A 27,992-nucleotide genomic window follows, 5' to 3' on the forward strand; every position below is an offset into this window, starting at 1 on the left:
GATGCATAGATAGGTACATAGATACATAGATGGATAGATACACAGATACAGGTTGATAGATAGATAGATAGATAGATAGATAGATAGATAGATAGATAGATACATAGATACATAGGTACATAGATACATAGGTACATAGATACATACATAGGTACATAGATACATAGATAGATACATAGATAGGGACTGTGGCTGGGTTACATTCCTAGATGCAGGGCAAGATGGAGCTCCACAGATAAAGGACACTGTGTAACAATAAAGAGGACATTGTGTAACAATAAAGGTTTAAATCCACCAGGGAGAGAAAAACTCATTGGTGGTTAGGAACCTTGATAAACTGGCAGAACTGAGGGGTGAGTGTCTCTGTGAACTTCGACACACCTCTATTGGTGTCAAGCAAGCAGCTAGCATTTGAACTGTGTTGAACCCTAACCTGTGTAATGGACTCGGCTGGCTGCGTATCCAACCTCGAGCTCACCTTCCATGCTCTGAGTGAAAAAAAAAATCTGCCCTATTCGGCCAGGTGGTAAATTTCAATGATGATTTTCAATCATCTCTCTCAACATCTCACCCCGACTGCGGTGCGCTGCAAGGGGCCACTCCAGCTGCAGTTCTTCTCTAGGGTAGCTGAGCCCATAAGTGCCACCATAACTGTGACGCTTTCTCCCGTGAGTGCTGTATGGTCAGGTCCAAATTCTCTGAAGGCTTTCACCCCAGAGGCACACTCCGTGCTGACTGACTGCAGCCAGCTCAGCTCGTGCACGTCACTTTTGCATGTGAATTTAATTTTTAACACTATGCAGTTGCCCCACAGAGGAGCTCTCAGTGGACGCTTGAGCACAGCTGAGTCCTAATGACACCTCGAGGCCACATTTTTCGCTGGTTTTGGTGTCATTGTGGGGAAATGGATGAAGCCAAAGGGCTTTCTCCTTTTGAAGACAGATGTAATCCAGGATGTGGTAGGACTAATCCCATCTGTGGTGATTTACAAAGGAGACAGAACCCTGCAGAACCCATACCCTTCAACACCTAAAGGACTCAATTTAGGGTTATGTGGAAAAAGCAATTTTCTTTTAAGAATGGGTATCAGTGAGTGCATTCATTCCCTAAGGGTGGGTGGTGTGGAGCTCTCCCGTGGCTCCTTGTCTTTTTAAGCTCAGGAACGCCCGTGCCACGCTGTCCTCCTGGGCTTGGTCCTCTTCTAAAAGATGCTTTCTGTTTGGAAAGAGGAGATTTTCTTGTCATTTCTGTGCCCCACACCCCTCGGCTCCTGAGCAAAGCTGAGAACAAGCAGCCCAGCTTTTCCTGTGTGGCCCAAGTGGGCAAGAATTTCTGGGCAGGAAGGGTCTCCATTTAAAGCATCAGAGGCTTTAGACTCTCTAGGGGTCACCATGAGAATCTCAGGGACATACAGTGACCAGGTGGCCATGATCCCAGCCTGCCACTCACCTATCCTTGGTCAAGAGTAACCAGTTTGAGTGGCCCCCTGAGTCACACTGGAAGAAAGGACCTTCCAGACAGAAGCCTGTGAGTTTGGGGCCCTGTGGATCCTTCTTCAGGGATGATGCTTGGGGATGGAGGAAGGCCTGTGGGGAGCTCTGACGGTTATGATAGGGAAAGGGCTAGAGGTGATATCAGGTTCCTCCAAAGGCCCTGAGGGTCACCGTTGAGACCCTGCACAGGGTCAACAGCTCATTAAAGTAAAGCAGAATCAAAACCCCCAGGCCTCCCAGGAAAAGAGTTAGCCATCACTCACTGATCTATGACAGTCATGCTGTCGCAATGAGCTCTGAAAACATTGACACAAGGGACAGAGCCCTTCAGGTCCATTGGGAAATGACCTCAAGTCCAAGAGAGCCTGTTGGTCTATGGTGTTGGTAAAGTGTGTCACCTCTCGTCACCTCTCTCTGGCTGTTAGCAGCTGGGACCCTCCCCCAGGAGCAGCAGGATGGGTCCTGAGAACTCCCCTGGAGCCAGGCTCACACCTTGCAACCTCACTCAACTCCATCCTGACCCCTAGGAGGGAGCCGAAGTTGCACCATATTGAGTGTCCAGAACTACAGCTCAGGACATGCCAGGATCTGTGTGAGGTCCTCATCATGGCCAAGCTGGGATTCAAACCCAGGCTGAACCTATGTGAGGGTTTCTGCTCTTGCTGAGACCTCGGTCCCACTGCCAAGTCCATTCCTCTCAGTTCACACCGGAAATGGGAAAGAGAGCCACAGGGGTGGGATGGGGCAAGGCTCGCCACGTGAGGGTGAGGAGCAGAACTCAGTTCCCAGGGGAGGTGTCCGTCCCAAGTGAGAAGCAGGCCCAACAGATGTCCTGGTCACGAAGGGACAGGTCATCAAGCACAGTGATTGGGACCATGCCTTCCTGTTTTTTGGAAAGGAGGGAACCACACATTTGATTTGGCTGAGAATGGAGGGAGCCCCTCAATGACTTGGCTTAGAACCCCTTGGACTTCAGACAGCCCCATAATACTCCAGTTTATATGAGAGCCTCAGTTGCAGCTGACATTCTTACTGCAGCTCAGCCAGGCAGGGGACTGGCTGATGAGGGGCCACTTGCCTGTTAGCTCCAGGCTGCCTTCAGATTGTCCTGGGTTTTCAATCATTCTGTCCAGAACAGACAGTTTCTCATACACATCATCCTTTGAACTCTTCTTTTCTGTGGGAATAAAAAGAAATATATGTAACACACACACACACACACACACACACACACACACACACACACACACACACTGTAATCATACTTGAGGGAGAAGCACAACATGGTGCTTTTTCTGTTTAACTTTAGAAACTGTAAACCCAGGCTGAGACTTCAGTTCAAGGGCAGAACCGGCATTAATGAAGTCCTGAGTTTATTCTATGGCAACAAAATCAGCAGTTAAAACAAAACAAAACAAAACAAAAAAACCAACCTCCAAAACGTTGTGAGAAAAATGAGGAAAATCACAGTTGTAGCAGAGTGTGGGTGCTGACCCGGAATCTATGACGCGCCCTCTTGGAAATGCAGGATCTCTTTGAAGATACATTGATTAGGATGAAGGCTTAGGCCACTGCTTCTCAACCTCCCCTTTAACACAGTCCCTCCTGTTGTGCCGACTGTCAACCGTAAAGTTTTGTTTCTAGTTTATAACTGCAATTTTGCTACTGTTTTATGAATCATAATATTCTGACGTGCAAACCCAAGGATGTTGTGACCCACAGGCTGAGAATCACTGGCTTGGAGGAGAAGTTTGGCCCTACTCCATTGTGACTGTACCCTTACGAAAATGGGAAATCTGGCCACAGACACACATGGAGAATGCTGGGGGAGGAGGAAGGAAACAGATCAGGGGATGTGCGCAAAGCCACAGAACATCAAGGACGGCCACAGGACAACCTTTCCACCCATTCTGGCATTTCAGACTTCATTCTCTGGGAATAACAGAGAATGTATTTCTATGAATTAAACTACGCGATATGTGGAAATTTATTAGGACTACCCCGGAACACAGGCATGACTGATAAGCAGGCCATGTTAAATCTAATGTTTGATTAAATGCAGAGCACAGAACAATCTCCCAGGAATCCAGTGGCCTCCAGTGTAGACGAGGACAGTGTGGACCCTCTAAGTTGGTGGCTGCCCTGACTTCAGTGCCAGGACAGTGGTTGTCACCTTTTGTAGGTGACTCTGCAAGAGCTTCCCAGACCTGGTGGATACCCGGGATCTCAGTGGCTCAAACCCACTCTCTTTGGGTTCAATTCAGGGTAAGAAAGCCATGCTTTGCCCAAATCCACTCTCCTGCCACTGAAACAAACATTCCACCAGTGTTTGCCTTTCTTTGTACATGTTGGAGCCAGCTAAGTAGGTTTTATGAGCCGTCCTGGGTAGTTTGGAGGCTGGAGGGTGGAGCTAGGGGAAACCACCTGCCTTGCATCTCAAGACAAGACCACTTGCCACCGGTTGGGTTTCCTTGTCTGAGCCGGTCTGTTCCAGTTCCTGCTGTGTTTACCTTCAGTGAACAGGGAAGAAGGCCTTCCCGGGTCTGTGTTGGTACTGGGGCCTTGCCTCCTCCCAGTGTGCCACTTCCTGGTTGTTCAGACAAGGTTGTGCGCTCCTGATGACACAGGGGTGACACAGGGGTCTCATGACACAGAGTGGAGCTGTCTCTCCTTGGTGGCAGTGAGTCTAGGGACCTTTCTTTCCTTGTCACATTCGTACAGGTGTGTGTCTCTGCCTGGCCTTTAACCCCATAGTCCCTGGAGCCCTAACTGCCCCTCAGGGTGAATGCTATTCATTCACTTAGCCTGTCAGCAAGCCCGTGCTGTGTCAGGGTCTCCGGAGGCAGGGAAGAGCTCCCAGCTCCCTTAGGAGGCCATTTTCACAGGATACTCACACCCCAGAGTAGCAGGCACTGATAGGAAGTTTGAACAGAATCTTTCCTATCTTCGTGGCCCCGAGTTCCACCTGACAGCTCTTTTAATTTTTAAGGAGCAAGCTAACATGGGAGCTGCCTCACTCCTGTTTAGCTTTTTTTCTAAAAATTACAAGGTGTGACACGATCTGTCTGTGGGAGGCAGACAAGCCGGTGACAGCCAACGCTGGAGCGAGGAAGACTCCGGGTGGAGTTGTAGTCCTCTTCGACCCTTCCTCTTGAAGGATGGTGTAGAACACAAGGTCAGTTTCCATCCCATTTTAACACTTCCTCCTGCCCTGCAGATCACTGGGGATGTATCAGCCCTGTGGGTTCTGTCATTTCACTTGTACTTGAAACACAGCCATTCCCCTAAGCAGTCTAGAGGACCCTAGGGTTCGGGCACCCCGTCACCCTAGATGTAGCACACAGTCTCTCTGGACTAAAGGGAAGGAATGTCATGGCTTAAGAGGTGTAAAGTCTTGCCTTAGATCAGAGGGAAAGACAGTGGAACATTTGCTCCCAGTTTCTACAGGAGAGTGGTTCCTGAATGCCCATTGGTACCCGGGTTCAAAGATACTCGTGTGGCATTGTGTGTACGCTGACGATTCTCTCGATACTTGGAAGCACACCCTGATGGTTTATGACCACCGATACATTATGCTGTGCAAATACTTTTCTGTGCTGATGAGGCAGCTGTGACAGAGAAGGGGCGGGCCTACGTGTGTTCAGTTCAGACGACATTCTTTTGGGTGCTTATTTTTGGTCCCCAGTTGGTTGAATCCTCTGAGGCCCAAGGATGAGGAGAACGTCATTAATGAAACAGTGGCATAGAATCAACGGGGAGATCTTGCTCCGCTACACTGGGCCATCATGAGGTAACTTTGTGTTATTGCTTTGGTTGGGGAATACTTGTTAGGGTATGTCCTCGCACCTACCGTGTCTGTGCTCAAGCCGGCTTCTGCATCTCATAGTCCTACTCTTCCTCCAGCACTGACGAGGCCTGGCTCACAACAGAGACTGTCCTCAGACCACACTGAGATCCCTCGCCTCAGCTGGGTCACGCTGAGAGACCACACTTCATCTGGGCTGTGCTGAGAGACCACGCCTCATTTGGACCACGACGAGAGACCACATTTCAGCTGGCTGCCGCTGTTTCCTCCGTCTTCTGCATTGCGGGACCTCCATATTTTCTGTTTCCACTCCTTCTCTCATGCATGAATGATTTTAAACATCTCCGTCCAAACGTTTGATGCAATACATTTCCACTCAACGTTTCAGCAAGCCTTCCTATTTTTATTCAATTAAAAATATTTCCAGATTCCCCTTTTGACTTCATCGCTCAGCGGGTCACTGAGCAGCACGCTGCGTAAATCAGCAAATATTTAGGCAATTTCCCCACGTCTCTTCACGCCGTTGATTCTCATTTATTTCTGTTGTGTCCAGAGAGTGTTTGGGGTGTGTGTTTAATTATTCTAAATTGTTTGCTGCTGGTTTTGTGGCTGAAACAATACATGTGCTGGCGACTGTCTCACACGCGGCTGCTGTGAGAATGAGATTCTTAAGTCAGAGAACAGTCCAGATGTGATGATTATTCCTCTTCCTCTCCTTCTTTTTCCTCTCCTTCTCCTTCTTCCCCTTCCTCTTCTTCCTCTCTCCTCTCCTTCCTCTCCTTTTTCCTCTCCTCCTGCCTCTCCTTTCTCTCCTTTCTCTTCTTCCTTTCCTCTTCCTTTCTCTCCTTCCTCCTCTTGTTCTTAGTCATTCTCTTCTCCTCTTCCTTTTCCCCTGCATTAGTATTTTTTAAATTCCATTTAATCTCTGCTGACTCACCTTGAACCCTTAGTGTTGGCCATACCCTTGCTACACAGCAGTAACTCATGACTACCCGCCTTCACACCGTGACGTCGCCCCATATGTCCTCTTAAGACAGTTTGCTGCTGTTCCCCTGCGCTGCGGGGACATACGTTTGTTGCTTTTACACATTTCCCTCCTTTCTCCCTCTCTCCCTCCCCTCTTCTTTCCTGTCTCTCTCTGTCCCTCTCTCCTTCCTTCCTCCCTCCCTCCTTCCCTCCTCCTTCCTTCTCCATTCTCCCTTCCTCCCTCTGTCCTTCTCCTTCCTTCCTTCCTTCCTTCCTGCTCTCCCTCCCACTTCCTTCCCTCCCCTTTCCTTCTCTTTTCCTACCCCTCCCTGCTTTGGTGTTTGAATGATACATTAAAGTGCCTGTGTAGCAGGAGCCGTGTGTCTTTCCATCTCCACTTCTCTTGAAGTGAGTAAAAGCTCGTGATTTAATTGATTGGTTTTATTGTCTTCATGACAAAGGTGTCTTAGAACCGGATCACGCACGTGTGGCTCTTTCTCTCCTTATGCCTTCCCAGTTCACAGGTTCTCGTCTCTTACTGGCCAGCCTTCTTTTAGACTCAACATAGTCAGTTATCAGTCACGGCCCTGATGGAAATGACGTGTTCCTTAATCCTCAGAACAGTTTCCTTGGAGGGTAAGAACTAAGCACATGCTGTACACTAAAGAGACACTCAGAGAGATGCTCAGTGGTTGAAAGGCAGATGTGGACACATCAGCTTTGCTCATCCATTCAGCTGTCTACAGCACCATGTTTTTTGTTTGCTTGTTTGTTTTTCCATATCCAGCTCCTTGTCCATCTCGGGGCAGCTTCCATATCCTGAGGCAGTGATGGCACATGGAGCCTCATTCTCATGTCACCCCAGGTTACTGCACGTCTGATTGCCATGTCCTGGTAACTAATGGTGGTGGTGTCTTTGCTTATAGCTGCTATCTATTGGTATATTTTCTTTGGAAAACTGTATATTCTAGTCCTTCATTAATCTTGCATTGGACTGTTTAAGTTAAGTTTTAGTTCTTTGAATATTCTAAAAATCACACATTTTATAGAAAATATGACCTGCAAGTCATTCGGCACTGAAAAGGAAGAAGACTGTGGTCTAGTATAACACAGATCACTGTAAGAACATTGTATGGGGGAATAAGCAGACTGCAAAAACAGACAAAAGCTATGCAAGTCCCTTATCCAAACACCTTCATAGGAACACGGATTGGTAATTCCAGGGGGTATAGGGGAGGGGAACAGGGGGGTATTATTTAATGGCTACAACTAGAACTGTGGGGATGGCAATGGTGATTTTGTGCATTGTGAACGTATGTAATACCACTGAGCTGTACAGTTAAAATGATTATAGTGACAAATTTCATCATATATGCATTTTAACAAAGGAAAAAGCAAATTAATTACAATGTTGAAGAACAAACAAGAATGTATCAGACAAACCAAGACAACCAGAGAGTAGAGGGAGCAAATCTCATGTCAGAGAAAGCAAAATGCAGTCCCTAAAGTCGTAAGCACTGAGACAGTTGTTTTTCGGGACTAAGAGCTGGAATCATAGCGATCACAAAACGCCCATGAGAGTGTATGTGTAGGACAATAGATCGTGCCCTTAGGAAGTAAAATCTACAGAAGTGCAGGGAGGTGTAGGCAGAAGGCGTTTCTGACGTGATAACCATCATCACTCCCCAGAGAAGATTCAGTGGATAAATATGAGAGCAGGGACCAAAACATTTGAGCAATAAAGTAGGAGCTGCAACATGCACGATGACATTAGAGTACATGGTGACATTAGGGTACATGGTGACATTAGGGTGCATGGTGACATTAGGTACATGGTGGCATTAGGGTGCATGTTGTCATTAGGGTACATGGTGACATTAGGGTACATGGTGACATTAGGGTGCATGGTGACATTAGGGTGCATGGTGGCATTAGGAACATGGTGGCATTAGGCACACAGTGTCATTAGGAACATGGTGGCATTAGGTACACGATGACATTAGGGTGCATGGTGACATTAGGTACGTGGTGTCATTAGGGTATGTGGTGACATTAGGGTACAGGTTTTCTTTTTAACTGTGGGATCATGTGCTCGGCGGCTACGAGGGACTTCATATGGCAGCACTGCTGCAAACGATGCATCCCAAACATGATATAATGGAGCTACGCATGGTGCTTTAAAGCAGTTAGATATTTTTACTGGGAAACCAGTTTCTGTTGGAAGGGAGCCACAAACTAACATGATAGAATGTTTGAGAAGCGATGGGCAAGCATGAAGAAGGGTCTGTGGGGCTCATCAAACAGTGAACGGTGTTAGACAATTACTGCTAATCAAAGAGTCACTCAAGCCTAGAAACCTGAAAAAGAACAGGAGAGCAAAGACTGAGCAGCCATAAGCAAAGAAAGCATCAGGGATGCTAGAGCGGTGAGATCAGGATACAGCGGGGTCAGTGTGTCAAATCCCTGACCGCTGGGGAAGTAGCCAGTGAGACGAACTACTGTGTCATAACCAAAGGAGGGGGAGAAAGGTCGGGCACGAAAAACAAAAGATGCAAAGATGTAAAAATAGAAAAACAATAAGACAAATGAGATGGCATAGGTCTTGAGACACTCTAAAGACTTTTCAAAGACACAGGTGAAAAGCTAGGAATGGTGGGTAATTCCCAAGGAAGTACAGGCCACTAGGAATTGCACTTGGGCTAAGAAATATTTCTCTAAAGGAAATAAAGTCATCCCAGAACTACCTCGGGAGACGGTGCCAGATTAAGTCCTTTCTAATAAATCTCGGAACCAGATATTTTCTTATTTATTTATTTTATTTGGTTTATGTTTGTTTCAAGACAGGGTTTCTCTGTGTAACAGTCCTGGTTGTCCTGGAATCCACTCTTTAGACTAGGCTGTCCTCAAACTCCCAGAGATCCACTTGCCTCTGCCTCCCAAGTGCTGGGACTAAAAGTGTGTGCTACCACCGACCGATGGAGCTAGATGTTTTCAATGCTCCCAGAGAGTCATAAAAAAAGAAAAGGAAAAAGAAAAAGAAAAAAGGAAAGGGAAAAAAGAAAGAAAGAAGAAGGAAAAATCCCAAGACGATTAACAATATTGTCCAGATACAGAATTTAAGAACCCACAGACTAATGTCACTTGTTCCTTTAGATTCAGAAATACTAATAAATCACTGGCAAGATAAATTCAATCTGTTGTAAGATAATGTTGAACGTGATCGGGTGCAGCTCATTCCAGGAATGCAAGGATGATTTGATATTAGAAAAAAAATCCTTTACAGATGAAAGTCAGCTACAGTAAACAGTAGAGAAGACCTCTCCCTTATATACAGATGAAGGAGACTGCATACTTATCAATAAACTTACCCTGAAAACCCTACACAAAGAAAAAACTAAAAGTGCGCCTGTAATATACAAAGGCAAACTTGAGAAATAGGGAGACTACACGTATTTTTGGAAAGAACAATTCAATATCATAAAGGTTCTATTTTTTTCCTCAATTATTCTCTAGAAAGTAATGCAGTTACAGTAATCTTACAGGCTTTTTTAAAACAGGAAATTAGACCCCTCCAAAAATGCAAGAACAATCAGTAAAAAAAAAAAAGGGGGAAGAAGAAAGGCTGTACCCTAGAAGAAGGGATGTGCTCCAGAAGAAGTGATGTACTCCAAAAGAAGGGATGTACCCCAAAAGTAGGGATATACCCCAGAACAAGGGGTGTACCCCAGAAGAACAAGGGATGTACCCCAGAAGAACAAGGGACTGAAGACCTGAATGAAACTCTGGCTTCAACGATTGACATGCGCACGGTAGAAAAAACAGGCACACATCTGGGCATGCACACATCTGGGGATGCGACATATTGTAAGTGTGGGTCTGCAAACTGCGACGGGACGGGCTTGCGTAAGTCATGCTACAATGCGTATGTGGCCATAGGTGAAAGAGATGAAGTTAAGAGCACACTACTCAGAGATAAATTCCTAAACAAAGAGCATATGGGCCAAGGAAGTGACAAGAATATAGCAGAAAAACAGCAACTTCTCTTGACTAAATATAGCTTAATTTATATCTGTAAGTAGATGTACTACAATATAGTCTATAATATATAAATACAGTCTGCTGCTATATTAAAAACAACAAAATATTATCCATGATGACCACACAAAAATGGTGGATTGTTTTTGTTGTTGTTGTTGTTTTGGGGGGGTTGCTTAAAAAACATTCATGAACATCATCAAAAGTAAACGTATCGGGGCTGAAGAGACGGCCCGGCAGTTAAGAGTTATTGCTGATCTTGCAGAAGACCTAGATTTAGCTCCCAGCACCCACATCATAGCTCACAAGCACCTAGAGCTCCAGTCCCGGGCATTTATTGCCGCCTTCTGGATCCTGTGGGCTCCCACACATGAACTCATGAAGGCAAAACACACATACATGTAGCTAAAATAAATCTTAAAAACAAAGTCAACTGACAAGTTAAAAAAATCCACAGCAGGTGAACAAATCAGACTTGGTTGGTTTGGTGGGTCAAATAAAACCCACTAAAAACGCACTTCGAAATTAAAGACAAAAAAAAAAAACAACAAAAGAAACAAAAGCAAAACTCAAGAAACTAACCAGTATAAGACAAATAATAGGAGCAGATTTCCAAAAACAATAGGAGAGTGGTCTTTAAATAGGAAACAAAAAGTCCTTCTTAAGGACAGGATTGCAACTGAGGCCCTTCCCTGTGAGAGTGGGAGGGCGCACCCCCCTGCCACAGGAGAGGCTGTGAGGAGCTGGTTGCCTCACATCATGCTGTCCTCCCATGTCGCTCCTGAGTGACAGGCAGGAAGGACAGTTCCTATGGACTCAAGCTTATTCTGAGAACTGTGGCCATGAAGATTCTCAACTGCACTTTTGTCTTTAATGAAGAACACGGGAAAAAACGGGGAATGTTTTCAGAATGCTACACCTACCGGTAAACACTGAGGGGCTTTTGTTTTAAGATGTTGGTTGAAATGCTTCCACTCCTTCTGAGCTTTATCTGAAACTGCGTTAAGAAGTTACTGTGTGAAGACTGCACGGGCCCCCTGCCTTCATCTTTTGACTCAGCTGTCCCTGACTACCTTTCCAATGTATGGAAATCCCTGAGTTCCAGGCCATTCACTGTAGCTGCATCTGCTTGCCAAGTCTCTCAGCGCGCCTCCTGGCTTGGCTTGCTAAGGAGTGTAAGCACTCTTGGTCTTCTAGGGGTACTGACTTAGCAAAAGGAGCTTATCAAAAAGCTAGGCAGGGGCAAGGAGGCATCAGAGAAGCCTCAAGAGTCTTGGAGTGGACGAGGAACAGGAATGGCTCCTGAAGCCAAGTCTAGGATGATGAGGTCAACACAGGAAGAAATAACTCTGTGCGAGAGTAATCATCAGGCGTGGTTGGCGTTACTGCCCAACATGAGTAACTGTGTGAGGATCCTGAGTAAGAAAGGAGTGCCCTCTGTCTTGATCCGAATCCTAATTGCTAAATGATATTAAGTAAAAGAAGAATTGCTGTTGGGCAAACACTACACCTAACCTTCAGGCAATTTATTTAAACCTCTAAGTGAACAAGCTCAAGGAAATTAAACACTCATTTTAAAATACAATCACGCTCGTGTTTACACTGTGAAACTATTACTTAGATCCATCTGAACACCAGAGGCTAGGACTTAGAGAAGCTATGTGAGAAGCAGGTGGTAAATGCAGGACCCAGGGCCCAGACAGATCTGTAGAGTGGGCACAGGGGTATGTATTGATGACCTCCTCTGCCCCATGCCAGAGGCCACGATGCTCTGGAGCCTTGGTCTGGTTCTGTATGTGAGTCACGTTTCAGATTATCCCATTTAAGTTCTACACTCTACACATGTTCATTTTCTAATCTTAACCCTAATCTAATCTAATCTAACCTAATCTAATCTAATCTAATCTAAAATAAGCTAAACTAAGATTTAGGGCAAAAGAGCTCTATCAGTCCCTGGACACCAAGCTTCTCAGAGCCATGTGTGCACTGCCTCTGTTAGAAGGAGGCTTTTCTTGTCTCCCAGAGCCTTAGTCTTGCTCTCTCTTTTTTCCAAAGAGGAGAGGGGACTTGGCTGGAAGTCTGTAGCAAGGTCTCTCTTTGACTCCTAGCTTTCACACACCTGGGAGAAGACTTTTCTGCTGGTTGAGGAGGGCAGAGTAGAGGGCAGAGACGGGGCAGGGAGGGGGATGCTCAGCCTCAGGGCAGGGCTACTTAACTCAGGTAAAGCTGCTGTCACATGTATCTGATGCTGGTAGCTCTAAGTGTATCTGATGCTGGTGACTCTAACTGTATCTGATGCTGGTAGCTTTAAGTGTGACTGGTGCTGGTAGTTTCTAAGTGTATCTGATGCTGGCGGCTGTAAGTGTATCTAGTGCTGGTGGCTGTAAGTGTATCTGGTGCTGGTGGCTTTAAGTGTATCTGGTGCTGGTGGCTGTAAGTGTATCTGGTGCTGGTGGCTGTAAGTGTATCTGGTGCTGGTGGCTGTAAGTGTATCTGATGCTGGTAGCTTTAAGTGTGACTGATGCTGGTAACTTCTAAGTGTATCTGATGCTGGTGGCTGTAAGTGTATCTGGTGCTGGTGACTCTAATCTCAGCAGAGGAGACACTAGATCACATTTACCATTATTGTCACTTTTCGCCTTCTTCCTAGATGAGTGTTCTAAATTCTCCAGGAACTCGTGGTAGTTCTCAAAGGCTTCCTCTTGGTAGTTTTCTTCAATACCAGCATCTTGGATGAAGAAGATGGGAAAAAAACCATGAAGCATCTCCTTGTTTCGTACTTGTGAGCATTTGGGGCAGGGAGCTAAACCCTAATTTACAATGTTGGGCTGGAAGAGTTGGGCAGAGTGTTCAAGTCCTACTTGAAGATTGTACATTGGGAAATTAATATTTAAATAGCCAGACATTATCCAGCCACTTTCAGCCCAGTGGTTTATATCTAGGCAGATGTGGAGGGAGCAAACCCTTAAAAATCTAGTCACATCTGAATGTAAAAAACAATCCCAGAAGTGGCGAGACCTCCTGCCTTTGAACGCATTTCCCATGGAGCCTGAGGACTTCTTAACCCAAATCTCTCCTGGCCACTGTCCATTACACCATCTGTTTGTATAATCTTGTGTGTGGAGCTGTGCTTTGCAAAGTGTCTACTTTGTCTACATCCACTGCTCTTCTTGGTCTTGGGTACATCATATACTGGACCTTAGTTTTACCATGTCTATGGTGTAGGAGAGGGGCTGTGCCCCCTCAGGAGCTGTAGGGAAATGCAGTGAGATGGTGTGGACTAATGATCTAGTTCCTGTTGTAAGCCTGCGTTTCTACACAAGCTGAACCCCAAAATGAACATGGATATAACTCAAGAGATCACCCTAGAGAGAAGCAAGCCACCTGTGTTTTGGAGGTGACCCCTTCTTTGGCTTCAGACCACAGCTTGTCTCATTTATCCATAGCTGGTTCAAGTAATGCTCAAATACAGTCATATAGTCAACACCTTGGATGTCTAGGAGTCCACGCCATTATAGCAGTAAAAGGGGGTATACTTGCTTGGTTCCTTGGTTTGTACTGTTGTCTGTGTTGGCGATCTTGTTCGTGGTGTTGTTGCAGACATTGCTGAAGTTCTTGGCTCCAAAATATCTTGGGCTAGAATTTCATCTTGAGAAAGCATATAAGGACATGTTAGAGCTGGTGGGGATTGACACATGTCCCTAGGCACAGTTTATACTTCACGCAGCCTATGAACACTGTAGGTAGAAAACAGAAACCCAAGGAATTAGTGACTTCTCCGGAGAACCTCATCTTGGATGGGCTGAGCATTGCCTCCCTAAATCATTCCAGGAAGTGGACACCGTCTAGATATTTCCCAAGTCTTGCCCCTGATGTAACCTGGATGTTGAATGGCTCCACACTCATGGTTTAGTGAGATTTGTTGTCTCTGTGACCCAATACCCTAGGAGCAACTCAAGGGAGGAAGGAGAGAGTTTGTTCCCAACTTCAGAGGTTTTGGTCCATCGAGGCATGCACAGAGCTGTTCACATCATGGCTCTGGGAAGCAGAGTGAAGAGCACCAGGAAGGAAGTTGGGAAGGAGATCCCTTAGCCTACTCCCTCCACTTCATGCCTCGCCTTCCGCACGCAGCACAGTTCTACCACATCCCAACAATCGATTCAAATTTGGAGTCCACTGGCAGACGAAAGGAGTCCTGGTAACACGTCCTTCATGGTCTAACCATCTCTGGGAATGCACCTCACAACACACAGGGGTGCGCCTCACCAATCTCCTAGTCCCTTGTAGGATACAACCCTCCAAGCAAAACATCTGACCAAGCCACCATCTTCGCAATGGCTCTTGGTTGGGCGCCTTGACTATTGATGTTCCCTCATGGGAAGAGGGGTGGCAAGAGCCACTGCTGTCTTAGCTCAGTATCCAGTCACGCCTCTCGCCACTTGCATGCAATTCTGCAGTAATTGCACATGGCCACTGGAGACCTGGGGAGATGCTAGAGTATATACTATCTATCTATCTATCTATCTATCTATCTATCTATCTATCTATCTATCTATCCTATCTATCTATCCTATCTATCTATCCTATCTATCTATCCTATCTATCTATCCTATCTATCTATCCTATCTATCTATCTATCTATCTATCTATCTATCTATCTATCTATCTATCATATCTATCCATCTATCTTTCCTATCTATCTATCTATCTATCTATCTATGTATGTATCTATCTTTCCTATCTATCATATATATATATCCTATCTATCTATCTATGTATCTATCTTTCCTATCTATCATATATATATACATATATATATCTATCTATATATATATATATATGTATATATATCCATGATAAGGTACATTGACGCTAGTTCTACCTGAGTAGTAGAAGCCACCATCTACCCCAGGTGAAGACTTCTCAGTGCTGCTCTGTGGCCACTGGAGACTTCTGCTAGGAACCCCTCACCCATGTTCCATAAAAAGCCAACTCAGCTCCTTTCCTCCTCTGGGTGAACTTTGGTAGAGTCCAGCTTCGGTTTGTGTTGGAACCTTATGAGGAAGGGTAAGGCATTGTCTGCCTAAGGAAGGAATTCTCTCAACAGCCTCGACCCGTCAATCTGACGGTTAAGATTACCCATGACAAACAAATCCCGTGCCAACTTCACATCCAAACACATTTACTTAAATCACGGCATTCCACCATTGACCTGTAAGAAGTTCTTGTCGGTCTCCTAGTATAAAATACGTCCGTCTGTCCTCGTGAGTCCCTGCAATCTTTACAGTCTCGGCGTTGCTCTAAAGTCCAAGCAGGAAGACTTTGGAGGCTGAAGGCGGCTCTTAGCTCCGAGTTTCCATAAAAATGTGTAAGTTGCTTTCATTTGCAGTGGCCCAGAATGAGCATTTCCCTTCCCAAAGGCGAAACAGGAGCACAGCCAAACAGCAGAGACGACAACATGCCCTAAACAAGGCCACAGCGGAACTCTAAGTTCTGTAGATCCACCCTGGCATCTGGGGCAAGTAGTGCTCCCTGAGATCAAAAGAGCTTGGATGGCTGTGTCCCTATGGCCTGGCTGTTGGCAGCCCACATGGCTTCTCTCTTGGGTCACCTGTACTCATTCCCTCTGTCTCTTATTGGCAGATGTCCCATGTTCCCGGGTCTCTACTGCAACTTAAGTTTATAATCACAGATTTGCCCTCTTTCATGAAATGTGACCCTGAGACTCACTGCCCCACCTTCTCAGGCTTTTCTTTGGAAATCTGGTTGGGAGCTCCCTCAAAACTGTAATTCTTGCATTCTGTGTACCCACAAAGCCAGCATCATGGAGATGAAGCCATGCTACGTTACCAATTTGAACAACAATAGGGTTCACTTGGATCCTCACAGCATTCGCACGTTAGGGTTAGGTGACTGAGCACTGTGAAGTGAATACCGGAAAGCAGTTTCTCAGCCAGCCCCACAGTGAGTCCTGTGCCCCAGAGACAGTCCGATAGTGATCTCTGTGCCCTAGGGGCAGTCCCATAGTGAGCTGTATGACCTAGGGACATTGTTTTCTCAAACTCATTTACCCTTTCAAGCCTTGAGTGTTGGATGGATCTGGCCACCTCCTACACAGTCCTCGGCACATCGGAGTTCCTTGGCCCCTTTTTTGATAGCCAGACTCTTCAGAATGATGCTTTCCCTGTCCACAGCGTCACACAAGGTTTTCTCATCAACCTGCGAAGTTTTCAAGCCTTTTGGCCCTGCCCTTTCTCGTGTTTCTCACTGTAAACCTGTCCAAAAGCATGCAGTAGTTCTGTGCCATAGCCTGAAAGTGGGGCTGACTTACAATTTCCTCTGCTGGGTTAATTAGCTCAGTAATTCAGTTTCCCACAAAGCTGCAAGATGTGAGCAAAAGACAGGCAAGATTTTGGTGAGGATAACAGACTTCAGTACAATTCGTAATGGGGTCTTCATTTCCAGATGAAACTTCACAAGCCTGGCATCTGGGTTAGGGTGACTATTGCTGGGGTGAAACTCTGTGTCCAAAAGCAACCCAAGGAGGAAGAGAGTTCACTTGGCTCACACTCCCACATTTTAGTCCATCACTGAAGGAACCCAAGATAGGAACTCATACAGGGCAGGAACCTGGAGGCAGGAGCTGATTCAGAGGCCGTGGAGGGGTGCTGCTTGCTGGCTTGCTCTCCTGGCTTGCTCAGCCTGCTCTCTTATAGAACTCAGGACCACTAGCTACGGATGACACCACCCACAATGGGCTGGGCCCTTCCCCATCAATCAGTAATTAAGACAATTCCCTAGAGACTTGCCTTCAGCCTGATCTTACTGAGGCATTTTTTTTTTTTTTTTTTTGGAGCTGGGGACCGAACCCAGGGCCTTGCGCTTCCTAGGTAAGCGCTCTACCACTGAGCTAAATCCCCAGCCCCCTGAGGCATTTTTTTTAATCGAGTTCCCTTCTCTCAGATACCTTTAGCTTGTGTCAATTTGGCTTAAACCCACCCAGCACACCTGGCCCCCACTGTCCACATTCCTATTCTGTCCTGGAATTCTGAGCTCCTGACAGAATCGCTCATTTCGCCCGGTATATAGCTTACATCCTGAGCTTTCTCTAGTTCAACTCTTCAAGATTTTCCAGTCCCTCCCCCACACAAACCAGTTCCAGAGCCTAAAGCATCATAGCACCAAGGCAGCAATGACCCCGTGCCATTGATAACAACTTTCTATGTTAGGTTTTCTTCCTGGGACATGCTACCTTGACTCAAGAGGGCAGTTTCAATCTATAGCTCTTGACACCTTGGATTCTGAGCCTTTGGTGATGCGAAATTTTAGGGTGGTTAGGAGCACCTGACGGGAGTTACTTGTGTCAGGTCAAGAAGGAAGCAGATCAGGTAGCATCAGCAAGAGGGGGACAAGGCAAGATACTGTGCCCAAAGTCACATGAGAGTGACATATTTCCTTCAACCAGTCCTGCCTTTCAGAATTCTAGCCCTTCCTACTAGCCCATTCAAGTTTAGAATCCATCTGTAGATTAAATCATTCAGTGATCACGGCAGTTGGGATCCACTTGGTTTTGGAGTTCCCTCACGGGTTTAGAGATGTGCTAAACTCAGATCCAAGAGGCCTCTTCAATCTAATTAAGCAGGCGATCAAGAGCGGCCATCACAGCTCCTGTGTTAAAAGGTTGGTTCCCAGGGTGACCCCCACTGCAAAGTGATGGAATCTTTGGGTAAGCTGTGCTAAGGGGCTTGTAGGTCACTGCGTGTGCCCTGGTGTCCCCTAGTGTCCCCTGGGTGTTTTGCCTCAGTCCACCTATGACATCTGTGCTTTCCTTACAGGACCCAAAGCCTCAAGGCTAACAAGTCATTGCATGGAAGCTCCATAAACTGAGTGTGAGGCGGGGGAACCTTTTCATGGGTTTATTACCTCATGGGGACAGAGCGCTGACAAATACGCCGTCCGAAACAACACGCAGAAAAGTTTGGCTCCAGACATAGTTTATGGTTATCCTTCCTACCTTGCTGTCATTCTATCCCGTCTCTGTCCCCAAATACGAGTGGGCACCTTCCCTTACTTTTCCCTAGGTGTGGCTGTACTTTGTTCACTGTGCTCTTTCGACCTCTCCTCTTACGCCTCTAACACAAGTGTCCCCTGGCTGTAAAACAAACTCACACTCTTAATCCGACTCTCTTCTCAGTCAGACATAATCTCCAAAGACTTTCTTTACATCTCTGACTGCCAATGGTCTTTCTGTAATGGTCTTTGGGGCAGGTTTATCCTGTGGCTTTTATAACGTACCCTGTATGGTACAGGACCCCGGCAGGAGCTAAGCAAGCAGCATCTAGAAATAGTCTCTCTCTCTCTGCATCACAATGCTTCTTTTGGACCAGGAGCAGCATTGGAGAGCTGGCTACCTGGAGTCCATGGGCAACCTTCCCAGTCTAGAGCCTGGTTCAGATAGGCTGTAGCTGAGTTAGTGCCCCTTTCATGTTCTTTGCAATATGGATACCAGAAAAGGTGGTGCTGCCTGTACACACTCGTTCCCCATCTCAGAGGGACAGCATTGGTCAGCTCAGTGGTACTCACACTGTAGGGAAGTTTTGACCCTGGTGTTGGCAGTTAAGCTCCAGAGTAGGAGAATGTAACCCTGGCGCCTCAGAGCGAGCCCGTCTCCCCAGTGTCTGCAATTGGTGACAGGTTACTGGGGGCAGAAGCACCCACTCACTCTCTCTCCGCACACCAGGTTCAATGTGGGGAGTCTTACCTAAGGTTTCAGGTATGTTTTCAGTTGTTGAGTTGAAAACGCCTTCAGTGATTGGACCTGGGGGAGGAGGAGAAAGGATAACAATCTATAATTTAAGACTTCCATTTTCACCCACCTCTCTGTGAACGGATTTGTGTGTACTCTACAGAGTCTACTAGTCTACAGAGAGGACCCAGCGAGGAGTGCTGCTCCTTCCCATGGTGTCTGAGGAAACCCTCTGGGACCTGAGCTTCTCAAATGGAAGATGGAAAGGCGTTACCCATGGAGCAGCAGTGTTTGAGGAAACCAGGACTCCCCCTGGCACTCTGAGTAGAACCTGCCTTCCTGGTCACTGGAATCACCTCTAGGATCGTAAGACAGTGTCCATGATCAGGGACAACTCAGCTCAATCACAGGGACAAAAGAAGGAAGAGGGCCACACAGTTTGTTTTGTGGGGAGCTTTGATTTGCCTCCTGCATGGCTGGTGGCACTGTCTGGATGGGGCCAGGAAGCTCCAGCCTCAGACCCCCACCACCGGAGCAGCCCAAGCCCAGCTCAGCACCAGTGAAGAGAAGCACTTGCCCAGCCCCTGGTTTAGGCTTCCCGTGTCGCCACCCAAATACTTGTTTTGTCCTGTGTGAAGACACCTCATGCACGTTTTTCTCTGAGAGCCCTGGGCGGCCCTGCACATTCTTGTGCTACCCGGGGTTCCATGGGGCAGACCAGAGACTGGTTGCCTCATCCCTCCAGCATGAGCAGAGCCCTCCAGGCTGGTGTGTCTGCAGGTGAGGAGTGGAGTCTGTGATGAGTGGGCTCCAGGGTTCTGGATGGCTGTTGTCTCCAGGGCCAGGGCTCTTATTGGTGATGTGTGCTGGACAGATGGGGTTTGTCTATATCTGGCCACCATGGGAATTCTGAGGACCGGCCTCTTCTCTGTAGCATCCGCTACTACTCCCTCCTTCTGACATGACCTCTCTTTATGAGGGACTGTGATGTCCCTTGGTCTGGTACATCTCTTAGTATGAGGTCAAGGTTGGCCTCTTCTCCCAGTCCCAGGTCCTGGGACCCCCAAAGATGGCAGGCAGGGCGACCGTACCTTTCCATTCTGAGGCACAGAGCTCTGTCTGGGAGAACTAAAGTTGCGGCTAAACCAGTGACAAAGCTGTTCTCAAAGGCTTTAATGATGGACAATCTGCATCCCAATGTGTTCATCTGCACAGCTCAGAACAATGGGAAATATGTAAGGAGGTCTGCGGCGGTGATGACAATTGCTTCTCAGTGTGCTGACCTTGGTAAACCAAACAAACAGTACAGTTCCTCTTTGCGCGAGGCATTAATGGTTCATTACGAATGGGTACAGCTGCGCAGCGCCAGCACTTTGTTAAAAATACTCTTTTCATCTCGTGTCTGTCCCGTAATCACAATGGGAGCATTGTGCGAGTCAGCCGTGTGCACATGCGTGGTGTGTACGCTCCTGTCGTCTGTGCCTGTTCATTTGCATTGTCAAGTGTAGCTGCTCTACCGTACTTTTCCTGTTGCCACCTCCCTGGGAGAGTCATGCGCCCACGAGGGTCAGGACGCTCGGATGTCCTCTCGGTTACCACATCAGCACACTCTGGCTTCATGGAGTTCACTTTTGGATTCCAAGTTCGCTTCGGTTAATTGAGTAGATACTCGTCTCCCCTGTGAGGGTCATTTGAACTGCTGTCCCTCTCAGTGGCCAAGACTTCCATGTGAGCAACCCACACTGTGGCAGGCACAGCTCCTCTCCTGACAGGCAGCGGGAGCACCTCTAGGATGAGATAAGGTCACCTGGGTTATCCTCAGGGAAATCTGGAAACTGTTTTCATTGGCCCCTCAACTCAAGAAGACCCCGAGGATCATACTAGGCTATGGCCAGGTCTCAAGCTGGAAGGACCTTGAGTGTCACACTGGGCTATGGCCAGGTCTCAAGCTGGAAGGACCTTGAGTGTCACACTGGGCTATGACCAGGTCTCAGGCTGGGAGGACCTTGAGTGTCACACTGGGATATGACCAGGTCTCAAGCTGGAAGGACCTTGAGTGTCACACTGGGATATGACCAGGTCTCAGGCTGGGAGGACCTTGAGTGTCACACTGGGATATGACCAGGTCTCAGGCTGGGAGGACCTTGAGTGTCACACTGGGCTATGACCAGGTCTCAGGCTGGGAGGACCTTGAGTGTCACACTGGGCTATGACCAGGTCTCAGGCTGGGAGGACCTTGAGTGTCACACTGGGATATGACCAGGTCTCAGGCTGGGAGGACCTTGAGTGTCACACTGGGCTATGACCAGGTCTCAGGCTGCGAGGACCTTGAGTGTCACACTGGGATATGACCAGGTCTCAAGCTGGGAGGACCTTGAGTGTCACACTGGGCTATGACCAGGTCTCAAGCTGGGAGGACCTTGAGAGTCGCCCAGATTTCACTCAGGTCTCAGGCTTATAAAAACCTCAGGTCTCAGCCTGGTCTCAAGCTGAAGAAGATGTCGATGTCATAAGACTTAAGAAATGATAGTGACCCTCCACGGAGGTGGGGGCGGCGGCGGCGGCAGCAGTAACAGCAGCAGCTGCAAGCTCCTCAGTGGATACCTGCTGAGTGTTCTCAGCCTGGGCAGCTGCACATAGGCATGGGCACATGGTGATAGCAGACACATCATCGAGGACAGGTCTCCTGTGCCAACCTTAAACCCTCCCTGCCCTGGCTCTTCAGAAGCTAACAGGAAAGTAGAAATGTTGACATAATTCACGCCATTGTTGGACTGTGGAGACCACTTGCCCTTGTACAAATATTGAAGCAGGCTAGACTATCCTGTCCAGGCCAGTGCTGACTGTGGCTGTTAACATTTGGGGCTGTCACGATCTTGGGTATTTTTTTTTTTTTTGGTTCTTTTTTTCGGAGCTGGGGACCGAACCCAGGGCCTTGCGCTTCCTAGGCAAGCGCTCTACCACTGAGCTAAATCCCCAACCCCACGATCTTGGATATTAACAAAAATCCTGTAGAGAAAAGCAAGCGAGCAAAGGTGGAGGACAGCCTTTGGACAGTGAAACCCTAAAGGCTGTCACGGTCACAGAGAGAGCGATGGTTAGGACACTGAAACTCAATGCTGCCTTGAGAAACTGGCGCTCCCTCCTACTCGTGAAGCCTGCCTCTCTCTCTCTCTCTCTCTCTCTCTCTCTCTCTCTCTCTCTCTCTCTCTCTCTCTCTCAACACTCTTTGAGTTCTATGGCTTGTGATGACGCTCTGCGAACATCTGAGACTTCCCAGTCTGGGCTCTGGGTGTTAGAAAAAGAAAGATGCTACATAAAGACGATTTCTAACCAGCCTGATGCTACCACAATTAGTACGGTTTTTGTAGAACTCCTAAATAATCCAAACTATTGAGACTCTCGCTGTTAGGCACAAGCTCACATTTACACTCGGGCTCTCTTATCTCTTACATACAGAGAGACTAAATATATTTGGGTCTGTTAATAAGCACGCTGCTTCTGCCACATTAAGAATCACGGGGAGATGGATTAGTTGGGAAAGTGCTTCCCTTGCAGGTATGAGGACTTGAGTTCAAGTCCCCTTAGAGCCCACGGAAAAACCCAGGCATGGCAGCATGAGGTTATAACCCCAGCAATGGAGAGAGGAAAGGCAGACACAGGCAGACTCTGAACAGTCCGTGAGCCAGCTTGGCCTGTATGATAAAGCTCCAGGCCACATGAGACGGAAGGCAACAGCCCTGAGGCTGTCCTCTGAGCTCCACACGCCTGTGAATACATGTGCATGCACGCGCGCGCATACACACACACACACACACACACACACACACACACACACACACACACACACACACACAGAGGCACCCACACCCAGTAAAATGCTACAGTAATGGGTCCTAAGCTTCTGTAAGATGGAGATCCAGATCCAGGACGCCTGCCACCAAGGGCCAACATGGGACCAATAATTCATAGCTTCTAAGTGTTCTCCATTGAAATCACTACTTATGTATGTGATTAAACCTCCTCTGACTCCTAGGAGGGAGAGACTTACTTTGCAAGCAGGCTTCAGTGAAAGTTGTCAGTTTTTGATAAGGGAAGCCGAGAGACGGGAAGGACCAGCCATTGTTAGGAAAAGAAGAAAGTCATTTTGTCATAAATAGTTTAAAAGTTATTTAATAAAGAGGAGAAAAAAATAAGGAACAAAAAGCCCAAATGGGTAGGGTAAGGTGTAAAGGGTCTATGAGGAAAAAGAGAGAGAAATCTAATCTCCTATGGCCAGGCCGTGTAAATGGATGGCCATTGTGAGGTTTTGAAATGAGCTCCGGTATCAGGTGTGCGGCCATGTGGAACGGCCCCTGCTTCTCTCCGCTCAAAGGACAGAGCCCCTTGGACTATTGGCCTCCTCTTAATAAGAGATTATAAGTGTTTTCTTTACCTGTTGAGTAACCTCCCCTGTAGACAAAGGCTCTGTTCTTACCAAAATAATTTCCTGTGCTTCGTGTTGTCTTTTCAAACTTTTTATTACTTAAGAAAGCAGAGCCCTCTCGGTATTGAGAGCGAAGGTTGGTTATTTTTTGCCGTTAACAACTATCTTATTTCCTCTATTTTCCTTGAAAATCTCGTCATTGGTTTGATGGGTAACAGCACTGTTTCGCAGTAACCTGTGATCTCAGTCAAGTCTTCAAAGCTCCTGACATTTTTTTTGACACCTTCAAATTAAAGTCTAAAGGCAGCCTTCCTGACCACAAGCTAACTTTGAAATTTCCCAGAGGCCCCTTGGAAAATCTCTAGGGATTCGTTCTGTCATCGCGTGAAAGACAGATCTTAAGCTAATTAGCTTACTTGCTATGTGAACTCACAAGGGGAGGCTCTGTGGAGTAAGCAGTGCCGAACCCTTTGTATTACCCCTCTGTGAAGATACGTCAGGTGTCATGAGATGTGTGAGATTTCCGGGGATTTGCACTGTCTTTACTCTCCACGATCCGTCCCTGCACGGTGTGGTCAACCGTCAATTGCACTCACTGACATTAAACATTGTAGGTCGTGAGAACGACACTTCGCCCTGCTGACCGCGGAAGGTGGGCTTGTGGCAGGGCACCACGGAGCCTGGGTTCTTTGCAGACGATTCCTGCTTTGCTCCGATGCTTTCCTGAAAGCAGGGGCAGTCACCGACAGTCCAAGGTTCTCTTCAAGGACCCTCAGGACTCTAACCAAGAGACTAGGATAAGACTGTTGATGGCACCAAGATTGCTTAATGGGTGCCTTTCCAGATAGAGGAAGAAACAGATGGGTCCCTGAAGTGAACAGACCATGGCGAGTACCTCCCCATACTCTCGGGTCAAGGGTGGTTTCAGAGAGTCTGTCCGAAGCATTAGAAGTGCTTTAGTACTTGTTTTGCATGTTCAAAGACAGTTGTCCACTAACTCAGAGAAGCTTTGAAATCATCCTTTTTGTTTGGTTTTGGAGATAGGATCACACTCCAGAGCTGTGGCTATTCTGAAGCTCATGAGGTAGACCAGGCTGGCTCTGAACTCACAGAGATCTATCTGCCTCTGCTTCCTGAATTCTATGACATCTGTGCCACCACGCCCAGCTTCTGTGTGTGTGTGTGTGTGTGTGTGTGTGTGTGTGTGTGACAATCAGAAAAGGGTGTTTGCTAGAGTTCTGGGTGGTTGTGAGCCACCCAACATGGGTGCTTGGAACCAATTTCTGCTCCTGTGAAGGAACAGCAAACATGGACTGCTGAGCCATCTCTCCTGCCCTTTATAATTGCACTTCTACAAATAAAACCAGAAGCGTTTATATTATATTCTCTTCATCTGGTCCACTAGAATCTCTGTCAACATTTATTTTACAGCCGTGTATTATTAACCTAAGTCCAATAAGAAGTTATTCTTTTTATTTTTAAAGTACCTTGTGTGTGTGTGTGTGTGTGTGTGTGTGTGTGTGTGTGTGTTCTCTGCACGTACGCCTATGAACCCCTTACACATCTGGTGCCAGGGAAGGCTGTGAAGAGGGTCCCAGATCCCCTGAGACTCGGATTACAGACAGTTGTGAGCTGTCTCGTGTGGGTGCTGGGAATTGAACTCTGGAAGAGCAGCCAATGTTAACTCCTGAGCCATCTGTCCAGCCCCACGTTGCTATTCTTCTTGGGCCAGGTAGCTAGCTCAGTTGGCAAAGTTCTTGTTGAAGAAACATGAGTTCAAATCCCCAGGACCCACATAAACATGGGATATGGTGGCGCATGTCTGTAACCCCAGAGCTTGGGAGGAACTTGAAATAGGATCCGTGGGCTTGCTAAGTAGTCTGGTCAATTTAATGGGATCTAGGTTCAGTAAGAATAACCTTTCTTACAAAATAAAGCAGATAGTAATTGAAGAAGACATTTGGTGATGAGACTGTGGCCTGGGCCATCCCACCTGGCACCTGGCTCCCGTGGGTCCCAATCTTGTGGACAAGTGGAAAGGTCACACTTCTCAGTAGTCTGGGAACCTCACAGAAGAGGGGAATTCATCCCCATCGCCAGGATTTGTACTGAGCCCAGTGCTGGTGGCACTTAGCCTCCCAGAAGTCTGGGGAAGCCAAATCTGGGATTCCCTATGTCAAGTACCAGAAGAGCCCACCCAGATCACAGGGTCAAGTCTGAACTCACACTGCCCTTCTGCAAACGAGCAGGAAGAAGCCAGGGAGATGGAATTTATAGTCAGGAGTGGCATCACTTTGCTGATCTTTGGTTGTAAATAAGGACTTGATGGGAAACTTTAGCATTTGGCTGAGGTTCCTCTCCCATTTCTAATCCCCCCCAACTCCCTCTATTTCCATTCCTGACCTGGAGGTAAACTTCTTCCTCTTCCTCTTCCTCTTCCTTATCCTCTTCTCCTCCTCCTTCCCCTTTCCTCCTTTCTCCCTTTCTCCCCCTTCTCTCCCTTTCCCTTTCTCTCCTCTCCTCCTTCTCTTCCTCCTCCTTGTCATTGTCCATGAAACTTGGACTTCTCTGGTGTTCCCCCATGAGCAGTCTTCCTCTCCCAGCTGCCTTTGTTTTCTCTCTCTCTCTCTCTCTCTCTCTCTCTCTCTCTCTCTCTCTCTCTCTCTCTCTCTCTCTCTCTCCTGACCTGGCACTGCTGACAACTGAAGTCTGATGACCGCTAAGGGCCATCTGGAGGAGAAACTCAGGACCCCGGAGTCACTTGTGTGCACTTCTCGGGCACAGCCATGACCAAGGTGGATGTTCACACTATTGCTGGGGCCACTTCCACCCTCACTGTTGGCCTGAGCAGCTTTTGGCCCGGTCACTAGGAATCCTTTCTACAGGGCTCTGCATCTCCTGATCCTCCTGCCTCTGCCTCCCGAATGCTGAGATCAGAGGTGTGGACCACCAGGCTCTAGTTCTGGTTCATTTCAAGCATTTGAACATCTGTGCATGTAGGTATTGTTTTGTTCATCTTTTTTTTCTCTTTTGTTTCTCAAGGGGACACCAGAGAAGCCCAAGTTTCATGGACAATGACAAGGAGGAGGAAGAGAAGGAGGAGAGGAGAGAAAGGGAAAGGGAGAGAAGGGGGAGAAACGAAGAAAGGGAGAAAAGGGAGAAGGAGAAGAGGAGAAGGAGTAGATATTGTTTTGTTTCTCTTTTCCTTTCCTAGAAATTGTCCTAGCTACATCCCTGGCTGTGCAACCGCAAATCCCGTTAGGGGGAATCACAGAGCTACCACGCTGTTCAAAAGGCACAGGGTGAGGAGGGGCTCCACAGCCTGCTTCTGGCCAGGTCTTTCTAACTAAGCCTGCCTGACCTAGACTCTGTTTTAGCCTTCCACAGAGTCATGCCCCAGGAAGCCCTCCGCAGTGACAGGTCTCCTGCAATTCCACACGGCCCCTCCCCCACTGACCACCAGTCTGCCTACAGAACACCCTTAAGTCATCAAGCAAAGAATTGCTTGACCTCCTAGTAACTTCTGTCACTCTGGCTGGTCCTAGGCTGTGGAGCTTTCTTGTCCTTCCTGGGACATGAACCGCACTCCCTATATGAACCACCATGGTGGCATCTACCCTGATTAATTTAGCCCTAGCTGGCGTCCAACCCAGAGATCTGCCTCTGCCTCTTTGCCTCTCTACCTCTCTCTCTGCCCCTCTGCCTCTCTGGCCTTCTGCGTCTCTCCCTCTGCCTCCCAGTACTGGGATTAAAGGGGCACACAAGCACATCTGACTACCTGGCCATCATTAACAAGCACCAAGAATACTGTATCTTCCTCTGGTACTAAATGAACTAAAGGATTAGTGTTGATGTTGTTAGGGTGACAAGAACAGGCATAAAATATACTTTATTTGCTTCACAGAGAGTAGTGAGACATCAGGACCGTGCTAAGTATTACACAAAAGGACGTGTGTGTGTATGTGCGTGTGCGCACATGCGTGCGTGCACATGCTTGAGCACTTGGTGTGTACATGTATCAATGTGTGTATGTGTACATGTCTATGTGTGTGTACATGTTACATGTTTGTGATGCACACACATGTATGTAGGTATGACGACAAGTTCGAAAGCGTGCAGTTGTAAACACGGAGGAGGGACATATGGAGGTTGGTGGCTCTCTTCCTCTACCTTGGGAAGAGTTAGAACATTTCCATTAGGCTAACAGAAAGTGGCTGCTCCCTGGCATTCCTGCATGAGAGGTGTTCAAAGGTGGAGAGCCCTTCCCCTCTCTCCATCTCCCCGAGTTCCAACGAAGGAAGGGAGCACAAGAAGAACGCTCCCTCTGAGGCTTCCAGGCCGGAGGTTTCTGCCCACGGAACCTACCTGAAGTTGTCTTGACTGGATGTAGCTCAGTGACTTGCCAGCAGCACAGCAGGAAAACGGATAAGAAGGTCCTTGCTCCCCTATTCGCTGCCATGGTCCTCCAGTTACAGGAGGAGCCCCTCCCTGGAAGGGCTTCAGTTTCCCTAGCCTTGGACT

The 27,992-nt window shown here is 47.4% G+C and overlaps 1 protein-coding gene and 1 long non-coding RNA gene across 2 annotated transcripts; one reads left to right on the plus strand and one right to left on the minus strand.

The window, feature by feature from the left end:
- Positions 1-1,049: 1,049 nt before the first annotated feature.
- Spaca7 (sperm acrosome associated 7) lies at positions 1,050-27,992 on the minus strand. The gene is made up of 6 exons (NM_001399279.1): positions 27,837-27,992; positions 19,061-19,117; positions 13,840-13,947; positions 12,920-13,027; positions 2,572-2,670; positions 1,050-1,215 (listed from the first exon to the last, which is right to left on the minus strand). The coding sequence occupies exons 1-6, from the start codon at positions 27,928-27,930 to the stop codon at positions 1,202-1,204; spliced, it is 480 nt and encodes a 159-aa protein (NP_001386208.1). The 5' UTR covers positions 27,931-27,992; the 3' UTR covers positions 1,050-1,201.
- Positions 3,900-6,698, plus strand: LOC148000647 (uncharacterized). Its single transcript, XR_015640513.1, has 3 exons — positions 3,900-4,668; positions 5,179-5,283; positions 5,397-6,698. It is a non-coding gene; the product is annotated as an uncharacterized LOC148000647 (long non-coding RNA).

The sequence above is a fragment of the Rattus norvegicus genome, chromosome 16, assembly GCF_021556685.1.
Source record: "Rattus norvegicus strain SHRSP/BbbUtx chromosome 16, alternate assembly SHRSP_T2T, whole genome shotgun sequence".
Taxonomy (NCBI): domain Eukaryota; kingdom Metazoa; phylum Chordata; class Mammalia; order Rodentia; family Muridae; genus Rattus; species Rattus norvegicus.